Source organism: Stereum hirsutum, assembly GCF_000264905.1.
Source record: "Stereum hirsutum FP-91666 SS1 unplaced genomic scaffold STEHIscaffold_9, whole genome shotgun sequence".
In the NCBI taxonomy this organism is placed as follows: Eukaryota; Fungi; Basidiomycota; class Agaricomycetes; order Russulales; family Stereaceae; genus Stereum; species Stereum hirsutum.
In genome coordinates, this window is record NW_006763139.1 from 1,079,059 (window position 1) to 1,098,098 (window position 19,040).

Genomic DNA, 19,040 nt, shown 5'->3' on the forward strand with positions numbered 1-19,040 from the left:
ATATCAAGTATCGGACGAGCAGGCAAACCTCTGATCAAGTCCACAAGTCGCGAGCCTCAGGCCATAGAAATCGTAAGCTGCGTCCGTCACCAGATCGCTATGAGCGTCCTGTATGAGACCCGTTTGCATTTTCTCGGAGCAATTATTCCGCAGCCGTATATGTCGACGAGGCTTGGTGATACTCTGTGAGTAAGTACACGGCCAAGAAGAACGTGAAGAAGGAAAGCGAGGAATTGCAAATAACGCGACGCGCCGTTCAACACGCTTTTCAAACTCCGCTTGGAAGGTTCTTGCAAAATCTGCGATGTGGCGTGGGCCACAAATTCGTGTCATATCAACCCTCTTATAACGCAGATGTCTCCATTTCGTTTGGTTGTGTTTGCCGTTTTCATTTCTTTTTGAGGTGCTTTCTTGAGGTTCGAAACTAAAATAGTCAGGTATTGCCATTCTGGCCAGTGCGCTAACGCACTTTGAAGGCATCGACGTTTATCCTGCAATTAAAGGTTAGTGCTTTCAAGCGACGACGGCGGTTAACCATTTTGGCCGTAAAGATTGCCCTCTTTTGGTGAGACCAGTCTGAGTTTCACACTGATCATCTCGCTTCTGTAGGCCGACTGTCCGATATATTTATTGACAAACGGGGCGTAGCTCCGGTAGGTCTTGTATATAGTAACCCTCGCGGTCCCTTCGTCATTCGCGACATCCATCACACATGTATCTGTATTCCTCGCAGACGTGAACGCTAGTCCAAACTCAGCCGGCCACTAGTCGTCATATCTTCGCTTCTCCAGTCCCCCCTCGGCTTCTCTCGCTTCTCGAGCACACACGGACGCATGCTTTGAGATGCTTTGACTCTCTCCGGCTTCCTCGTACCTGTGAGATACCGACGCTAGCGTGGTCACGGTCGTTCCACGTCTGATTCTGCCATTCTTTCAGGAAATAAATGTTCGCCACCGGCTCCCCTTTGCTAGCGCTTACGCTCTCTAAGTTAGACTGGACCGACCTTCGTGATTGGACGGCGCGAGTTCAACCTACGACTGGATGCGGCAGCTGGTTCGTTCTTCTCATCGTTTATCCCCCATCGGGATGTTGTACGACACTAGCATCAGTTCTGCATACCCTTCGGCCTTGGAAGCGTGATGCTACCGCTTTCCTGGCCATTTGATGTACCAATCACACGGACGGATGCGCTTGCGCTTCCTGTGGGCGAGTGCTCTACATAAGCGCAACAGGTTCTCACCTCTGCCACTATTGCATTCGGATTCTCGGACGGTACGTGCGAGCCTGTGCTCTTGGTGCATCATGCATCAATGCCATCATTGGGTACTTGTTACTAGCAACTGAGTTGTCTGCACCGTGCATAACTTATCACCGGCCACCGACAGCTGTACTGCCAGTTCCTGTCAGGTGTCCTTTCCTGTTCTGTCGCCTTCACGCCTCACGCCTAAACCTGATGTCCGACGGCTTTCGTGTCGATTCTGAGACAGTACTCTACACTGGGGCCTACATCTTCTCTTGGTCAGAAACGGCGGCGTAATCGAGAGAGCGACGAAACATGATGGGATGTTGATTCACGAACTTGTTTCTCTTCAATCTTGATTCATCAGTCGGTGATCTGTTCATCTGTGCCTCACCCGTTTTCTTTTTTGATTCTCTCTCGGTGGTTTGAAACTAGAATGGCTGCCGGTCGCCACCAATTTCAGCGCCGATTCAGATGGAGAGAGCTTGCTTTAGGTTCTGGCTAAGCCCATGGAGGTGTATGTACAGTCGAGGGAGGACCTGCTGTATTTGGGTACAAAGCGCGTCCGGTATCATACTGGTCATTTGAGTCGTATGTACTTAGGTCACGTACGAAGCATTGTCCAACGTCCATTTTTCGTTGTTCGTTTCGGGGGGAGATATCTCCATTTCTTGCTTCGGAATCGTATCTCTCGAACCTTACGCGTATGGTCACGATGTACATTTCATACTGTCTGACATTGTTCCGTTTACGGTGCTTTTGGTCCGTTCTAAATTCTATACTCACTCAGCTCACTAGTCTAACCCTTTTCTAACTTGGGGATATGAAGTTTGAACACAAACAAACACTGCAGGATACGTTCTATACTTACTAGTATAGGGCATCGCAGTATATATTGTATACGTAGACAGGCTCGCACCTCCGAACGTGCGTAGCGTGACGCGTCAACTCGAACAAACTACACTTGACCTCTCCATCTCCGCCTTCTCCCTTCCCGAACGTCCATATACATATCACATACCCACAGTAACAGTAACTACCCCTCTCATCCGCTCGAACGTTCGGGCTTGAGTACCGTCCGCTCAGCTGCAGGATAAGGATTGAAGATTCTCTTGGTACAGTATACCCCACAGCTGATTGAGCTCAAGACCCAAGGACGCGGCTCATCCGTGTTCGAAATAGGCACTTTTGTTGTTCCACTTCCACAGGTCGGCTCTTTCAATTTCGTGAGGAGTCATCCTCATCCTCATGGGGTCGCGGCGGACAAGAGTGTGACCAGTCGGGTGTCCTGTGAGGTCTTTTCGTGTCGTAAATAGTGATGAGCTGTATTCGAGACGGTTTGCCTACCTGCAGCTGCTAAGCCTCAGTGGATCGAATGATATTTTGCGCGAAGGAGCTCACACTGGCACTCGCAAGGAGCAGTCAGGATCTGGGACAACAAACAAAGAAAAGAGAATGGTTACTTGAATTGTCATGAGTACGTCAATTCCAACGGCCCTGCGCTCCAACACAGTACTCGCCCTCATTGCTCATCGCGCAACAAGTTAGGGTGGACACTCGCCGGGCAGGCCCAATTAATGTCTAGGAGCTCCCGGTCCTGCAATCATCCCGCGGTAAGTTACGAAGGACCTACACACATGCCGAGGCTCCGTGGTGGTAAAATGTGTTGGAGAATGGATGATTATTGTCGGTTTCGTTTTATTTCTTTGGGTAGGACAGTGGAAGTATCAGTAGACAAGTATGTAGTATCAATCAAAGCTGGTACTCGCCTTACCCGGAGCTCTTTGCAGTTCCTCGCTAAAAAATAAAACAGAAGACCGAGCATACACAGTCGCTGCAATGCGTCACGACAGGCTTTGGAGCGACGCAAAGTAGCTTGAAACGGTCAACATCTCAGAAGCATGGGAAGGCGCCGAAGAAGCCATTGAAACATGTTTACTGGTTTGTGGCGAGCGAGAAGACAACCGGTCGTCGGTGCTGGTTTTAATTGCGAGTCAAGTATAGCACGCCGGCTCTAATCAACGAGGCAAGCAGCATAGATGGGGATGAGCCTAGGGGGTTCAGGTCGAAATTGTATACTTATACACTATTCGAGAACAAAAAAACTCCCAGGACTAAAGAGCAGTGCGACGTGTTTGGAAAACGGCCTTTTGAACTTCAGAAAAAGTCATCAAGGCGGCAGGACGTTGATATGGTGAATTGGGCCGAAGAGAAGAGTGGCGAGCGGGTGGCGACAAGAACCGTTTTCGGGACGAGCCGAGTGATGGTAGGGCTGACATAAGCAACCACGGGATCTTGGGGACGAAGCTCGTTCTCAGCCTCTGCAACTCACCCACTCCCCTCATTTCGACACCACCCCCCTCTCGCTGCACCACCCATGGCTGCACGAAAGCTACAAAGTACGTCCCGCACCTTCGTTTTTACCCCGAATTTTCTGGGAAATGATGGCCTGACAATTGCGTCGGTGGTGGCCAACAGCGGAAATCGACCGAACATTAAAGAAGGTCTCGGAGGGCGTCGAGCTCTTCGAGAGCATCTACGACAAGATGCAGGCCTGCACGAACCAGACGCAGAAGGAGAAACTGGAGACGGACCTCAAGACGCAGATTAAGAAGTTGCAGCGGTTACGGGACCAGATCAAGACCTGGGTGGCCTCGAATGATATCAAGGACAAGACGCAGCTGCTCGAGAACCGACGGCTCATCGAGACAGTCAGTTTTTTTTGTATATCTTTCTCGAGCACTTGTCTCTACGGGGTCCTGTGATGGGTTTGGAGCACTTTTGGGCGCGGGAGGCGCGCAAGAGTGGCCCATCCGTCGCGTCCGGGGTTGGGCGCCTCCACCCCTGTCATTTTCGTTTTGTTCGCTTTCTTGGGGGTATGACATGTTTCGCTGACTTCGTTTTTCGTGTCTTATAGCAAATGGAAAAGTTCAAGGCCTGCGAGAAGGAGATGAAGACGAAGGCGTTCTCGAAAGGTGGGCTGCTCCAGTCAGCCAAGCTCGACCCGAAAGCGCAGGAGAAAATGCAGACGACTGCATGGCTCCAGGATTGCGTCGAGAACTTGCTCCTCCAGGTCGAGGCATCAGAAGCAGAGATTGAGACGCTGCAGGCTGGGGGGAGAAAGAAGAACAAGGCTGGCTCGGAACGCGCGGAGGAGCTGGATCAGCTGAATACGAGGAGAAAGTGGCATATTAGTCGGCTGGAGATCATGCTGCGGTTACTCGACAATGGGACAATCAATTCGGAGCAAGCACTTGAGCTCAAGGAGGATATCAACTACTATGTCGAGGACAACGCGGTGAGTGGTCCTTTGGTCCCGAAGGCGTTTTGTGTGTTGGGTGGCGTGCTTAGTCAAATGGGTAGGCGGACGACTATAACGAGGATGAGGGCATGTATGATGAACTCAACCTCGACGAGGAGGAAGAGAAGTTCGGTCTCGTGGCAGACGAACGAGATTCAGACGAGTCGGAAGATGAGAGCGAAGGTCCGTTGTTTTTCTCTTTCTGCTTCGGCCATTTGACCTCCTGAGCATGTGTTTCAGACCTACCACCTCGGACACCGTCAAAGAAACACGACGAAGAAAGCGTATCGAGTAGTAAACGAGACGACAGTCCTATACTTAAGAAGGCAGGCGTCACATTACAACTACGGAGTGAGTAGTGCCTTTGTCGGTTTTGTCCCTTTATGTTGACGTGTATGCTCTCCATTCCTTAAAAGAACACTCGACGGCAACAGAAGGTACAGTGCTTCCTTCCTCTTCCCACAGACGTCCTTGCTCATGGTCAAACGGAAACACAAATGGAAACCCTCGGATCATGAAGCACCGAAACCACCACCAAATCCGAACTTCGCTCAACAACCAATGGCAAGCATCCTCAAGGCCGGTCTTCCTTCATCGTCGTCACAGCCATCAACAACACGAGCACCCCCACCGCAACTTCCACCAATACGATATGCCGCAGCAGCAGCAGCAGCCGTCACGCCCTCAACAAGTGCCCAATCCGTCACCACCAACACAACATCGACGACGACACATTCTTCACCACAGAATATCGCATCGCCACACGAAACATCGGAAGACAAGGCAACATCGTCATTATCGTCACCACAGGCAAATAGGACGCTCAGCCAGGACACGTATAATGCAGTGCTCAGTTCACCGAGCTTGACACATCCGTCGACGAATAGCCCGCTGCTTTCATCGACTTCTGCACAGATGCCGGATGGGTCGACATCGTTCGATTCGCCAGTGATGTCTGAGGCAGCAGAGAGTATTGTGATTGGGTCTGGGTCGGTTTCTGCGTCAGCTGCAGGAGAAGGTAACCATCGATTTCTCGCAATGTTTCTGAACGAATATTTCTTGATGCCGTGCTCGCTCCAGCTACATCTTCGCCACAAGTAACACAGTCACCACATGCATCGGTAAGTCTATACATGTAATGTCCCCCAACGCCTCTGCGTCGTTGTTTTCGTTTAGACCGATGATCGTTTTACTGACGTCAACACGTAGCAAATACTTGCAGACGGACACGCACAAGCACCGCAACCACACACGAACGGGACGTCAACCACCACGAGCACAACACCAGCCACAGCAGCACAGGCTGCCGTCGCACCTTCACCCATGCCACAACAGGTCCAACCCTCGTCGTATCCTATCGGTGGCCCACCCGGTGTTCCTCCCCCCAGCGCCGTCAACGCAACCGCCACTTCAAATACTTCGTCGCCTTTGCCTTCGGCTCAACAGCCAACACAAGCGCAGCCACAGCAAGGAACAGTGCCACAGTTCCCTCCTGGTGTCAAGGTGGCCGCCGGTTCGGAGGCACAAGCACAGACACAACAATCTCGACCACAACCACAACAACCGATGGCTCAACCACCCCAGCAGCTCCCTCCGGGTGTTTTGGCAGCGGCAGCAGGACACAGGCCACCCAGCGCGGTTCCTACACCGGGGATGACGCCGGATAGGATCCCGCCGAGGAGTAGCTCGACGGCGTTCCCAGCTGGGTTGTCAGATCTTGTGGCATCGTTTGAGAGCGTGAAGCAGAAGGGTGCTTGGTTTTATCCTCTATTCTATTCTGAGTGTATGCTTATATACGCTTCGTTTCGTCGATTTCGTTGGGTGTCTTGTTTGGTCGGTGTGGTGTAGCTCCCCATCGGATGACGAACTTGGACCAGGTACACAAGTTGCTCGAGGGCGGATACTCAGGGTTGCCGCAACCACAAGATACTGCAAAGTACGTGCCCACCCTCTAATCTTTTTGCTGCGTGGCGCGGTTATTTCAGGTGGTCGATTTAGACTAAATTGTTTGTGTTTAGGCCCAAGTACTATGTGCCACGGAATCCTTACCAGACGCCGTCATATTACCCTCAGTCGCCCAACCCTGTGCTCAGCTCGGCAGGCCTGTTCTCTCAGTTAGACGTCGAGACACTGTTTTATGTCTTCTACTTCCTTCCTGGGACATATCAGCAGTGAGTTTACCTACCGCTGCCTCACCCCTACCCTTACATTTCCCTACACCTCCTTTACCCTCAACTTATGCGACTGTATGCGATGCTAATATGACGTGTGGCACCCCGAAACGAAGGTACCTCGCCGCCAAGGAGCTCAAGCGCCAGTCGTGGCGATTCCACGTGAAATACCTCACCTGGTTCCAACGCCACTCTGAGCCGCAGGCAATCACGGAAGAATACGAGCAGGGCGTGTATGTGTATTTCGATTGGGAGGGCTCGTGGTGTCAGAGGAAGAAGAGCGATTTCAGGTTCGAGTATCGTTACCTGTCAGAGGATTGAACGAGTCGATCGTTCTCTCGCTTTGAACTGTTCGAAACCACCGTCATCGTTACGGTGCTGTAGGGGACAGAAGTACGGACATGAAGATATCATCTGCATCTGCATCGGCATTGGCATTGTATTCCTTTTTTTCTCTTCTCTTTTCCAGTCTCAAAGTGTCTCGCTTGTTATGATAGCCTCGTTGCCATTTGCACTGCCCCCCTCCTTTTTTGCCACCTTGTTTATTGTCTTGTCTTCTCGCCTCTTTTCTCGCTCGAACTCGAACTCGAACCCACTCAATATCAATACTCAATCAGCTTCGTTTGACTGAAACCATCCGTCCGCCTCTCATTTGTGACTTTGTTTTATTTTAGTTTTTTCCTCGTGTCTCGTCCGTCCTGAAGGTACTTATGTCTTGAAGCTCGCAGGAGCTTGATGTTGATAATCATCATCCTGCATATTGCAGTTGCACTTACACCGCCATGTTGCAGCTGCCAGTCCAGTCGTCCCCGTCTCATGGATCATACACGACTTCCGAACACCCTCCTTCGGAGGTATGACTCGTACGAGAGAAGGTGTGAACTTTTCCGACTCGAGCATATAGCTAGATCAGTCCTATTCAAGATGCTGAGGGTGATGCTGAGGGTCAATGCATATAAGCTCTTCAACCAGTGCGTGTTGCGCCAGGACGCCCCTCATCTCTGGTTGGTGACGGTGTTGGCGGCGATACTGAAGGCCGGGAAGTCGCCGTTGGACCCGGAATCGTATCGCTTGGTCGGGATGGAATCATGTCTTTTGAAGATGTTAACGCTTTTGATCGACAATCGACTCCGTCAGTGGGCAGACAAGAACACCGTCCTTCCCGACTCCCAGAATGGGTTTCGACCGGGCTATCGTACCAACAACAATGTGTTCATCCTGCGCTGTGCGATTGAGCGGGCCCGGGCGGAGGGCAAGTCTCTGTACGTCGTATTCCTGGACATCTCGAACGCATTCCCATCCACGGACCTTCCCTCGCTGTGGTCTCAATTGTACGGCATGGGGGTGTCTGGGCCGATCTTCGACTGGCTCAGGATATTGTATGCCCGGATGGCTTACATGGTTCGGGTCAACGGCGAGCTGTCGGAGTCGTTTCGCTCGGTTATAGGTGTTCTTACTGGCGACACGGCCTCTCCGCTACTGTGGATACTGTTCATGGCGGACTTGAAGGTTCCCGTCAGGCCAGGAGACGTCCTTTTAGGCGGACGTGCAATACCGGACGTTGAGCATGCCGACGATTGTGCAATGTGGTCTACCAGCCGGGCCTCCATGCAGGATCATGTCGACTACTTCGCCCGGTGGTGTGCTCGGAAAGGTCTCAAGCCGAACGTCTCGAAGACGAAGGCAATGTGCTTCGGCCCTCTTCCTACCATATCGCTCGCCCACCAACCTTTTACGCTGAATGGAGAAGACATCGAGTGGGTCTCGAAATACAAATACACTGGGGTGACGATCACGAGTGTGGAGGCCGATGTCTTTGCTTGCCACTACCGGGAGAAGGCCACTAGCGCTCAACGCATCGCAAACGTGACGTTCGCGATAGAGTCGATGATCGGAGTGTTGCCGCCCAGGGACGCCCGCATATTGTATCTGGCCCGCATCGACGCATACCTCACCTCTGGATGTGATGTTGCCATAGACGTCCATGCCCTCCATCTCTGGGAGTTGGAGAAGATTCAAATCCGGTTTATTCGAAGACTCCTCCGCCTGCGGCGCAGGAGTATGTACCATGTCTTGTACTCCGAAACAGGCTTGATGCCTATACGATATCGTCGACTAATACTCGCCCTGCGTTTCCTCGCATACCTCATATCCCTTCCTGCCCACCATTATGCTCGATGCGCGTTTGAAGACTCCCTTGACCTCGCGCGGAATGCGAAATCCGGCTGGGTGGGGGATCTTCTTAATGCTCTGCACGACCTCGATCCCAACGCGGATGCATTGGTATTGGACATTCACTGTGAGATCACAGCGGACACAGTCGGAGATCTCATCAAGGCAGTGGAGGAGTCCTGCGATGCTTGGGTCCGCTCTGTGCTGGACACCTCTCCGAAAACCTGGCTCCTGAAGGATCGTGTCGAGTGGCGCAAGGGCGGCTCAACGGACAAACGCGCGGTGCTCTTCAGGCATTACTTGCGCATCCATATACCCTCACACAGATCGGCCTTTACCAACCTTGTATTATCCAATCATTCCCTCGCGGTGGAGATGTTGCGGTGGCAGTCGAGAGCGCGGCCGTACGCCGTGCCCAGGGAGTGGCGATTGTGCCGCTTCTGCGTTCTGGAGCATATCTATGCTGTCGAGGACGAGACTCACGCTATTCTGCAATGTGGCACGAACGAGGACCTGCAAGATATCCGTGCGGAGTTTTGGGCAGACCCAGGCGTGGCGGCATTTGCGATTCAGGGCAGGGCAGACTTGTGGGATGACCGGGAAAAGCTGAGGTTTTTGGTTCACAGGCCGGAACTGGCGAAACGAGTCGGGAAGCTTATATTTGATTGTTTGCGAGTGTTTGATGGTACTCCCTTGTATATTCCCTCTAGAGCTTTAGTAGAACATATCATATAGCGTTTAGTTACTTGTCTCGCAGTACTTACTAACACCAGGATCGGGAGACCGTGAGAGGCCCGGTGGTCAGGCCATCGTGGGTATCACAGCGGTAACGGGTCTGGATGTTTTTCCGTAGTAGTAATTTGGTACGCTTACTTATACGGATAGGGATATTGGTCCTTATGGGCCCATTTTGTATCCTGAATTTAATTCCTTCCTTCCTTCCTTCCTTCCTTCCAGGGATCCACTCACGCATTTTCATTGCATCATACTTGTACAGGCAACATCGGGGGACTTTCCGTAGGGGGTTTTGTCTACATACTATTACTCATGTAGTAGTGGTCGAGATGCACAGGAAGTTCAAGTCAGTTTCTGACTGTATGAGACCCCCTTCATTGTGCCTAACGAAAAATCATGATCACCCATTGGAGCATATATGTAAGTAAGAATCTGTAAGTAGCGGTTCAAAACGCTACAGCCCCCGCCAGAGCTCGCTTCCTGTTTGGCGGAGAGGCTGAATGTACACCGCTACATGAATGCCGTATTCAAGACTATGAATACGAGATCCTGAGATATATGAATTTGTGACGATCAAATCACAGAACTAATGTGGCGGCTGAAAGTCGCCATCAGTTGTCGGTCACCCTATCTCGCACGAACGTGGCAGGAGCAGCCCGCGTGGGAACAATCTCGACACACGTCTAAATCGGATGAACAAAAGCCTGAGGTTTCACTCGCTCCAAGTCTTATACTTCCACGCGCCTGCCATTTACCGATCGTTCCTCTTTCCTGCAACCGTCATGTCGCTTTCTCCTTCCTCTGGTACAGCAGCCATCGCAATGCTCAAACAAGTGTCAGACGCAGAATTGGACCCAAATGACGAAGCTTATTTCGATAGGAGTATGCTGGCCAAACTAAGCCAAGCTTATGGGGAGTCTTGGGTAACGGATCCTACACAAATTCTCGAAGAGGACCAGCTTCAGAAGCTTTTCCGTATAATAGTCATGTCTCCTAAGGCGGGTGATTATCATAAAGAGTGGAAGGACCAGGTCAAAAATGAAAATGCTCTCGCACGCGCGCAAGTCACCGAGCCGACGATCAAGAAATGCTTGCAAGAGTGTTGGGCGACAACCAATTTTTCTGTAATCAGGCATGCGGGTCAGTAACACTCCAAGTCCTTCGATAGGTCTGCTTACTCACGTCGTGATAGCTTTCTTGGGTGAGCCTGTACCGCAACTGCGATCCCCAGGCCCATCCCCGCATTCTACTTTGATGAGTAAGCCTTTTCTACACATTCCTTTTAATTTCGTTCCAGGAAATCTGACGTATCTGTTTACAGAGGGTAAGAAACATGATGTCTGAACATGCCTTCGTGGCCTGGATGCTTACTGGCCCATCATCTAGCGCTCGACACAGCTTGGGCGACTCCCTTCCAAGGCAATGGCCACAAGAAACTTTATGTGACAATCTCCGCCATGAAGGCACAGTCTAAGAGGGAGCATTACTCCAACACAGCTGCAGTCATTCAAAGTTCGGGTGGCGGCAAATCACGAATGGTCGACGAGCAGGCAGAGCTTGTCTTTACCATTCCTTTGAATCTTCGGGCGGAGGCAGAATCAAAGCGTAATGTTGCTTCACTACTTCGAATGTACTTCCGGGCCTTGACGAGTCCTTGCTTTTTGTTGTTCAGAGTTCGCTTACCCACCGCCGGACTCTGCAATCCGTAACGTGCTCGTCCGGCGTTATAACGAGATCGATCAGCGAGTGCGCTACCATACGTTCCTTGCGTGTCTCTTCGCTGTTGTCAAGAAAGAAGTCGACACGATCATTTCGGAGGACCCTCTCATGACTTACGACCATCTGTCGAGCCGATGGAGGATGCATCTGCGCGCCGACAGTGCACAAGGTAAAGACAGAAGCCGCCGTGGACACATCTATCAAGAGGTAGTCGACAACATGAAGGTAGAGTTTTCCGCAGTGCAACTGGAAGCACATCCACTAAACTGCGTTTCAGATCGCGGCGGTATCAATACGTGAATCTGCATTGGGAGTGGAACAGGTTTGTCTTTGACGATTTTGTCGGACTCGTGATCTCATCTTCTTCCCTATAGGCAAACAACGGAACAATGCCACAGGGAATAAACTCTTCGGGAAGCAAGGTATGTAAGACAACAGATTTTGTGCGGTATAAATATAGTACTTTGACATTCTGACTTCGTTCATGTAGCTCTCACAGGTTGATGACGACTCTTTGCTGGTGGTGCGTCTCCCATGCCTCCATCGTCTTCCGTTATACTCAGTCTAATACCGATATTATACATCAGAAACAGCTGGATATCGTGAAACAACAAGGCCGTGATCAACTGAGCGCCTTGGTACAATCCCTCGAGTCGGTTCACGACCCCACTATGCCAAACAATCGATCTGTGAAACTAGTCCTCTACTTTGACGAAGCCCATGAGCTGACAGAAGCGAAGATTCTTGATCGCTCTGATGACCAAACACTCTACGACGTTATCCTCTCCGTTCTGAACGAATATAGAGTCTTTCCGCTCTTCGTTTTGTTCTTGTCCACTTTATCCCACGTCGCGCAGTTTGCTCCCCCTCGCGACATGTTTCGTTCCGCCCGGGCTTTCGCTAGCGACGCCCACCAAGCTCCGATCACAGAGACCCCATTTGACTGCTATCCCAACCTCCTCATCGAGCAGGACGCTTACGATCTCCGTGCGGTTTCAAGAATCGAATTCATGGCCCGATTTGGGCGCCCTCTGTACGTCAGCTTGTGCATTTCCATCCACGCATCCGCTCAAGCTAACAACGTTATGTATAGTTTTTGGACAATACTCAAAGGCCTCACTGGAGAATCTCTTGAGGAGATGTGTGAATACGTTATCCATCTCGCCCGAGCGAAACTGGTTGGGCGTACGATGACAGACGAACCTCCTGAAAAGTTCACTGACACTGCACTGCTTGCCGTTGTCGATGTTCGTCTATGCCTCGAGTATGAGCCCTTGAACAGCCAGTCCGCCCTCCATACGCAGGCTGACTTAGTCGCACATCACATGCGAGTGGCTTATTCTGTCCCGAAGCACCGTTGTTACTTTCGATCGGGTTACTCTAGCGAGCCCATTCTTGCCGAGGTCAGTGTTATCATCGCGGTTTCTGCATTTCCGAATTCTTACAGAAATCATCAGGCTGCTACGCATCAGCTCAATCTTTGGCGGGCATCAAACCGTACCATTCTCGTCGACGTCTTGGCTCAGCATATGACCTCAAACCTTTTGGACCGTGGTGAACGCGGTGAGGTCGTAGCCCGAGCATTGATCATCGAGGCCTACGATCGTGCGACTCGTCGGTGCCAAAAGAATGATAGTGACCCTCTATCTATGGGATGCGGTGTCATCGAGTTCGTAGAGGACCTTTTTCGGGACCATGATACAGTCCTCGAGTCATACCCTGACAATGTCCAGGGAGGTGAACGTTTCAAAGACAAGTTCAAGAACGCTCGGCTTCGTATCACACATTTCGCGCGCGCCGCGGACGATCATATAGTGAGAACGGAGAGTATGGCCCCGGCTTTTATTCGAGGCACTGCGTTTGTCTGCCGTCGCAACGAGCGCATGATTGACATCATACTTCCCATTCTGCTGTGGGACGCGAAGATATGCGAATGGGTCATGTCTAGCGCCTTCATTCAAGTCAAGGACAAAGCGATGGGGGGAACATATGAAATCATCGCCGAGCGTCTCAACTTCTTCCCAAAGCAGGAACACGTCGACGAGAACCCGTTCACGGTGCCGTCACCCACTAAACGCCCCTACATCGCCCTCGTCATGGACCTCGGCGTACAAAACCCCCTACCTGCACACGCTCAGTTCCCTATCGAAAACTCCGTTGAGAAGTTCCAGAAGAACCTTTTGGCAGGGGGTACCATTGGTGCGGTCGCGGCTGCAGCGCAGGGACCGGTTGCCCCGCGAACACCGTCGAAGTTATATGCTGGATCTCGTGTCTCAGCCACAGTTGGAACGAGAAGCACAGCGCCGACACCGCAAAACACACATCCACGGTATTCAATATACGCATCGGGCTGCTCTGACACAGTCTACAACGTCATAGAGCCCAATGATCGAACGAAATATCAGCAGTTGCTCGGTCAGGACCATCTCCTTGCCGAACATCCCCGCCCACACACTGTGCCCGACGTTCTTAACCTGAAGCCGTTTTGGCTTATCGGAGAGGAATGCTATTCGTGGTACAACAGTCCACGCCTAAACGGCAAGGATCAACGCGACAGGCAACCTGACGGAATACGTGTCCCGCGGTTCGGAGAGCCTTGAAGCGAACTATGAGGGCGGGTGAAGAGGCCTGAATTGATGATGATGATGATGTTTCATGTAACGTAAAACGGAGAAAAATCCTTGTATTGCATTGTGTTCTGTAAGGAGGATGGGAATACAACTGGTCATGTTCTTACACGAATATCAAAACAGCAGACATGCACGTAGAACAGTGATGCGGAGGAGTTGCTACACGGATGCAGTGGGGATCAAGATAGGGTAGAGCAGGATGTGGGGTGCGATGCAGAGCATGAGGTGGACCAAGAATTGTGTGGCGTCGTAGTGAAAAGATGAACGTAGTATCTTCAAGGGATGTTGAGGCGCTGCAAGGAAACGATGTTGGGTCTGTATTCTCGAAAGAGAAAGGAAGTTAAGAAAACGTACTGGCTTGAGCGCCTTAATGAGCAACCATTCGTCGTTGGAGACATCTTGCTTGAATGAAGTCTACATGGTTGTGATTAGTCCAGAGCCCACTTGCTATAGATCCAACGTTGAAGAGAACTCACCTTCAAGACATCAATACTCTGCCGCGAGATCTTACTGTAAAGCTCGTCCTTATCGTCGAAGTGACGACCAAACATCTTCGCTGACTGGTACACAGCATGTTCGATCTTCACGGCAACACCACCGCCAGCCTGAGACTTCTTGACGATCTGTGGGAGGGCGAGGAACCAATCATTATGCGAACGACACCATGTAAGAAGCGAAACATGAACAAACCTCCATGTTCTTGTGGTTGATTTCCAAGGATGTGCTGGGAAGCAGGCGTGAGCAACCACAGGCTCTCTGGAATATCAAGCGACTTACATTTTCCCAAGATCGATGATATCCTTCGCACCAGTTACAGGATCGGTCTTGATGACACAAATCGGCGTGCCCACACGCAACGTACCATCAAGAATATCAACACCCAAGATGATAGGATCCCGTTTACAGAAACAAGCGATGATCTTCAGTCGACAGGGCCACACTGCAATGGGTGCCGCATCTTTCCTCTTGGCCTCAAGAATTTCCGCGTTGTAGGCGGTGAACGCGTCGAACAGGTGGTAAATGATGTCAGCTGGGCAAGAGCACGAAATAAGAGGATATTAGAAAACGAGACAAGGCAAAGCGCCGTGAGAACAGACCTTTGAACAACCGAATGCCCATCTCTTCAGCCATCCTCTCCGCATCCTTGTCCACAGTGACATCAAAGCAAAGGATACAGGCCAACTCTCTCGCCTTCTCCAACATCGTACCAGCGCGCATCACGTCCTTCTTATGCACAGGCCCGATATTGATACCCGACACCGGAATCTTGCTGGATTTGAGGAAATCAAGCAGAGCCTCGAGTGAACCGAGGGTGCTGGCTTGTACGCATACACCACGCCCAGACTTGTCGATCGAATTCAGAAGAGACGTGAGGTCGGACATTACTTCTTCGCGGAGGTCGTCTTCGTCATCGTCGGGACCAACAACGAGAAGTCGGGAACCGGCGATAGCTTTTTCGAGTTCTGGAGCGACAACCTTGACTCCCAAAGCGGCCTTGACTTCTTTATGATGGACGTATGACGACTATTGAACATCTTGTCAGTCACGAACAGAGTGTGGCAAAATGATATAACCAACTTTGATGCGAAGTTCGCGAAGCGGCTGGGGCGTCAACAGTGCACGAACTTGTGTGACGATGGGTCCGTTCAACCCACAAACCACGATTTTGTCTCCTTCCCTCAGGATACCATTCGACAAGACGACATCGATAGTCGTTCCCAGGCCTTCGATGACCTTGACCTCGAGCACCGTACACTCGAGCTCCGAGAGGTACATCAAGCGGTCGCTCATGCGCTGTTGCGTGAGGTTAATGAGCAGCATGATCATGTCGGGAATACCTTCTCCAGTGATAGCAGATGTGGGCACGAGGGAGACGTTGCGGGCGAAGCTCTTGTTGTCGTAGTAAAGGACTGCGTTCAGACCTTGTTCAGCAAAAGCTAATGTCGTCCTCTGGACACGCTCCTCGAATTCGCGCTGAACAGAGCGTTTCTGCTTCGCCAGCGATTCTTGGAACGCACCATCCGGCGTAGGTTCCCAGCCGTAGATACGATCAATCTGAATGGTGTGAAGCGGTAAACTCCAAGACAGCGCGAGAGTAGTGGAAATCTCACCTTATTCAGTGCCACAATGAATGGCGTCTTCCGATCTCTAAGTAAGCGAAGTGACTCTAGGGTTTGAGGTTCAAGGCCGTGCTGAAAGCGCCGTCAGCGAGGGTCGTGACTTTTGGTTCGAGTTGACAACGCGTACCATGATGTCGACAACCAAGATGGCGATGTTACACAGAGAACTTCCACGGCTCCGCAAGTTGGTGAACGATTCGTGACCAGGTGTATCGATAATCAAGAGACCAGGAACCTTGTAGTCGAACTTGTTGTCCTATGAAACTCTTTTGGTTAAGGATGCCTTCAGCCTCGCGACTAGGGATGACTCACTTTGTTGAGCACAGCGGTCTTCGTTTTGATGGCCTCAAGCGGGAAGTACGTAGCACCGATTTGCTGGGTGATACCACCAGCTTCACCTTCTTGTACGTTCGTTTGACGAATCTAGGAGCAATGCATCAGTGTGTGTGGTAGCCACAAAGAGGGCCATTATTTACCTTGTCCAAGAGTTTTGTCTTACCGGTATCGACGTGGCCTAAGATACAGCATATGGGGCTCCGCAAGTCGTCCTTGTTCCTAGCAGCCAACGCTGCTTCGTGGGCTTTCACTTTCCGAGCAGCTGCCTCCGCCTTCTTCTGAGCGGCCAACTTCTGGGCGTTCGTCATTTCCTCGTCTGACGAAGACTCATCGGAGTCATCGTCGGAATCCTCCTCAGATGAGTCTTCATCCGAGTCCGAATCTGCGTCCGAATCTTCCTCTGAGGATTCGTCGGAAGCTGGTGTGGCAGCCTTGGCTTTCACCGCTGATGCTGCTTTGCCGTTCGCAGCTTTATCAGGTGCTGAAGACGCAGCCTTTGTAGGTGCCTGTGGTGCTGGAGATGTAGATTTGGCCGAAGGTTTTGCAGCTCCGTTAGCTACGGTCGATAGTGAGCGTTTTATATTCAGAAGTTTAAAAAAGTATCCATACCCTTTGTATGAGCAGGCACAGGCTTGGCTACAGGTTTTGGTGCCTCTTCCTCGTCGCTAGGATCGTCCCAAGAATCTTTGATGTCTGCGGCTGCCTTTTCACCCTCATCGCTCGAGGCGTCCCAGTCACTCTTGACATCGTCGGCAACTTGCTTCGCCTCGACCTTCGGAATCTCAACCTTGGACGCTGGCGTAGGCTCAGCTTCGAGTTCCTTCGGTGGCGGTGGCACAGGTGTTTGTGGTTGAGAGGTAGGAGTGGAAGAGCCAGCTTTTACACCGGCCTTCTTACGGTTGGCATAGACTGGACGTTTTGTTGGTGCTGAAGACTGTTGGAGGCCTTCGATCTGCACACCAGATGCGATCAGAGCCTGCTTGCGGATTTCGGCCGCTCGCTGCTCTTCCTTCTGCTTCTTGGTCAGCAGTCGACCCTCCTTCTTCGCCAACTCACGTTTAGCCTGCATAGACCCTCAGCAAACCAAGATTGACCAGGATGGTTATGGAAGCAAACCTTCTCCTTCTCCTTTTTCCGCTGCTTCTCTTCCTCCTTGCGCTTTTCCTCCTCTGCTGCTCGCCGTTCCTCCTCCTCAATCCGTTTCCGCTCTTCCTCCTCTGCTTTTCTCGCCTCTTCCTCCAACCTCCTCTTTTCCTCCATCATCGCCTTCAGCGCACTGATTCCAGCTCCACCCTTCTTCTTCGCGGGTGCAGGTGCAGGCTCCTCCTCCTTCTTTCCAGCCTTCTTCTTCTTCTTCTTCTTCTTAGCATCAGCCTCACCTCCGCCGGCCTCCTCTACCTCTTCCGCCTCTTCCTCTTCCTTCGGAGCAGGTGCAGCAGGTGCAGGGGTTGCAGGTTCGGACGGTGCGTCGCCATCTGCTTGAGTCTTCTTCGCAGCGGCCTGGGCCTTCTTCTTGGCCTGTTCAGAATAACGTAGTTAGCCTTCTTGAATGTGATAACCACTGTCAGGATAGACCGCTCACTTTTTCTCGCTCCTTCTTCAGTTTCTCCTTCTCCTTCTTCGAAAGAACTTTCGGGCCGTCGCCTTCATCCTCAACGTCCTCGGTATTATCAGTGGGTTTCGCGGTGGTAGGATTGGGCTCTGGTGTGGATTCAGCTTTCGGCGCCTCAACGGCAGCAGCTACATGTCACACGATATTGATGAGATATAGACGGCTGGTGATATGGAGGACGAAACCCACCTGGCCCTTCAGTCTCGTCTTCGTCTGCCTGTGCTTTGCTCTTCCCTGCCTTGCCCTTCTTTCCCTTCTTTCCCTTCGCCTTCGCCGGTCCCCACTCCTCGTCAGCAAGATCATCCGGAGTCATCTCAACGGGTTTCTTGGCCTTCTTCGTCTCATCTTCGTTCACTTCATCCCCATCCCCAAAGGATACTGCAGCATCCTCGCCGCCCTTCTTTCCCTTCTTCTTGTCCTTCTTCCCTTTCGATTGTGTGGCCTTGATCGCGGACTGAATGTAATATAAGCATCAAGTCAAGTCCAATGAATCAAAAACTCGTGTGTCAAGGAGCGCACCATAAGTCCACCAAAATCTTCGTCCTCCTCTGCTGCGCCGTCATCGACATCCAGCCCTGCCGAAGCAAAGCCGGAAAAGCCTCCTTTCGACTTTCCCTGGAAGGGGACATCACCGTCGGAGTCATCACCCCTGGGTGGTACTGTGACATTATTGTTGGCAATAGACTCTCCAGCCTTATCCCTATATTATAGATATTGTGATAGATATATGTCAGCAATTTGAACAAAAATCCGGAGGTTGCAAGTGACGCACCAGAAATCATCATCATCCTGCTTCTTTCCCTTCTTTCCCTTGTTCTTGGGAGCCATTGTGGATGTTGATAGCAGTTAATTTACAATTGAAAATATCAAAGGGTCTAGGGCGTTATAGAGAGCCAGCGAAGTTGTGGTCAGCCAGCAAACCGTTACAGACTATGGATTACTGGGAAAAATGGCTCGCACTCGGAACTTGCTGGTGGGTTCGGCAATCTCCGTGCTGCTTCAGA

At 51.4% G+C, this 19,040-nt stretch overlaps 4 protein-coding genes across 4 annotated transcripts; 3 read left to right on the top strand and 1 right to left on the bottom strand.

Moving 5' to 3' along the window:
• Positions 1-3,587: 3,587 nt before the first annotated feature.
• On the top strand, positions 3,588-7,493 carry STEHIDRAFT_99068 (uncharacterized protein). Its single transcript, XM_007305479.1, has 12 exons — positions 3,588-3,639; positions 3,719-3,951; positions 4,158-4,538; positions 4,604-4,724; positions 4,782-4,892; positions 4,958-4,978; positions 5,062-5,559; positions 5,622-5,662; positions 5,751-6,291; positions 6,390-6,477; positions 6,560-6,712; positions 6,829-7,493. Exons 1-12 carry the CDS (start codon positions 3,618-3,620, stop codon positions 7,031-7,033), a joined length of 2,415 nt encoding a protein of 804 aa, XP_007305541.1. The 5' UTR covers positions 3,588-3,617; the 3' UTR covers positions 7,034-7,493.
• Positions 7,494-8,206: 713 nt separating this feature from the next.
• STEHIDRAFT_38604 (uncharacterized protein) lies at positions 8,207-9,382 on the top strand (the record flags this gene model as incomplete). The annotated part of the gene is made up of 1 exon (XM_007305124.1): positions 8,207-9,382. A coding segment is annotated over one exon (1,176 nt), but the record flags the coding sequence as incomplete, so codon positions are not given.
• A 1,019-nt stretch (positions 9,383-10,401) lies between these two features.
• STEHIDRAFT_169410 (uncharacterized protein) lies at positions 10,402-13,314 on the top strand (the record flags this gene model as incomplete). The annotated part of the gene is made up of 10 exons (XM_007305480.1): positions 10,402-10,759; positions 10,812-10,877; positions 11,003-11,224; positions 11,292-11,563; positions 11,616-11,660; positions 11,713-11,760; positions 11,829-11,861; positions 11,926-12,371; positions 12,432-12,741; positions 12,796-13,314. Coding segments are annotated over 10 exons (2,319 nt in total), but the record flags the coding sequence as incomplete, so codon positions are not given.
• A 206-nt stretch (positions 13,315-13,520) lies between these two features.
• On the bottom strand, positions 13,521-18,954 carry STEHIDRAFT_80921 (uncharacterized protein). The gene is made up of 17 exons (XM_007305227.1): positions 18,809-18,954; positions 18,556-18,736; positions 18,226-18,490; positions 18,007-18,164; positions 17,541-17,942; positions 17,034-17,487; positions 16,565-16,980; positions 16,401-16,511; positions 16,216-16,344; positions 16,080-16,160; positions 15,547-16,023; positions 15,066-15,492; positions 14,746-14,998; positions 14,659-14,692; positions 14,445-14,591; positions 14,323-14,382; positions 13,521-14,261 (listed from the first exon to the last, which is right to left on the bottom strand). The coding sequence occupies exons 1-17, from the start codon at positions 18,862-18,864 to the stop codon at positions 14,244-14,246; spliced, it is 3,669 nt and encodes a 1,222-aa protein (XP_007305289.1). The 5' UTR covers positions 18,865-18,954; the 3' UTR covers positions 13,521-14,243.
• Positions 18,955-19,040: the final 86 nt, after the last annotated feature.

Excerpts from the sequence above, each read along its gene's own strand:
- STEHIDRAFT_99068 (XM_007305479.1), top strand. The coding sequence starts at position 3,618 with ATGGCTGCACGAAAGCTACAAA. Across the intron at positions 4,725-4,781 it reads GTCGGAAGATGAGAGCGAAG|ACCTACCACCTCGGACACCG; the intron begins GTCCGTTGTTTT and ends CATGTGTTTCAG. Across the intron at positions 6,478-6,559 it reads CAACCACAAGATACTGCAAA|GCCCAAGTACTATGTGCCAC; the intron begins GTACGTGCCCAC and ends GTTTGTGTTTAG.
- STEHIDRAFT_80921 (XM_007305227.1), bottom strand. The coding sequence starts at position 18,864 with ATGGCTCCCAAGAACAAGGGAAAGAAGGGAAAGAAGCAGGATGATGAT. Across the intron at positions 18,737-18,808 it reads CAGGATGATGATGATTTCTG|GGATAAGGCTGGAGAGTCTA; the intron begins GTGCGTCACTTG and ends TCTATAATATAG. Across the intron at positions 14,383-14,444 it reads AGAGTATTGATGTCTTGAAG|ACTTCATTCAAGCAAGATGT; the intron begins GTGAGTTCTCTT and ends ACAACCATGTAG.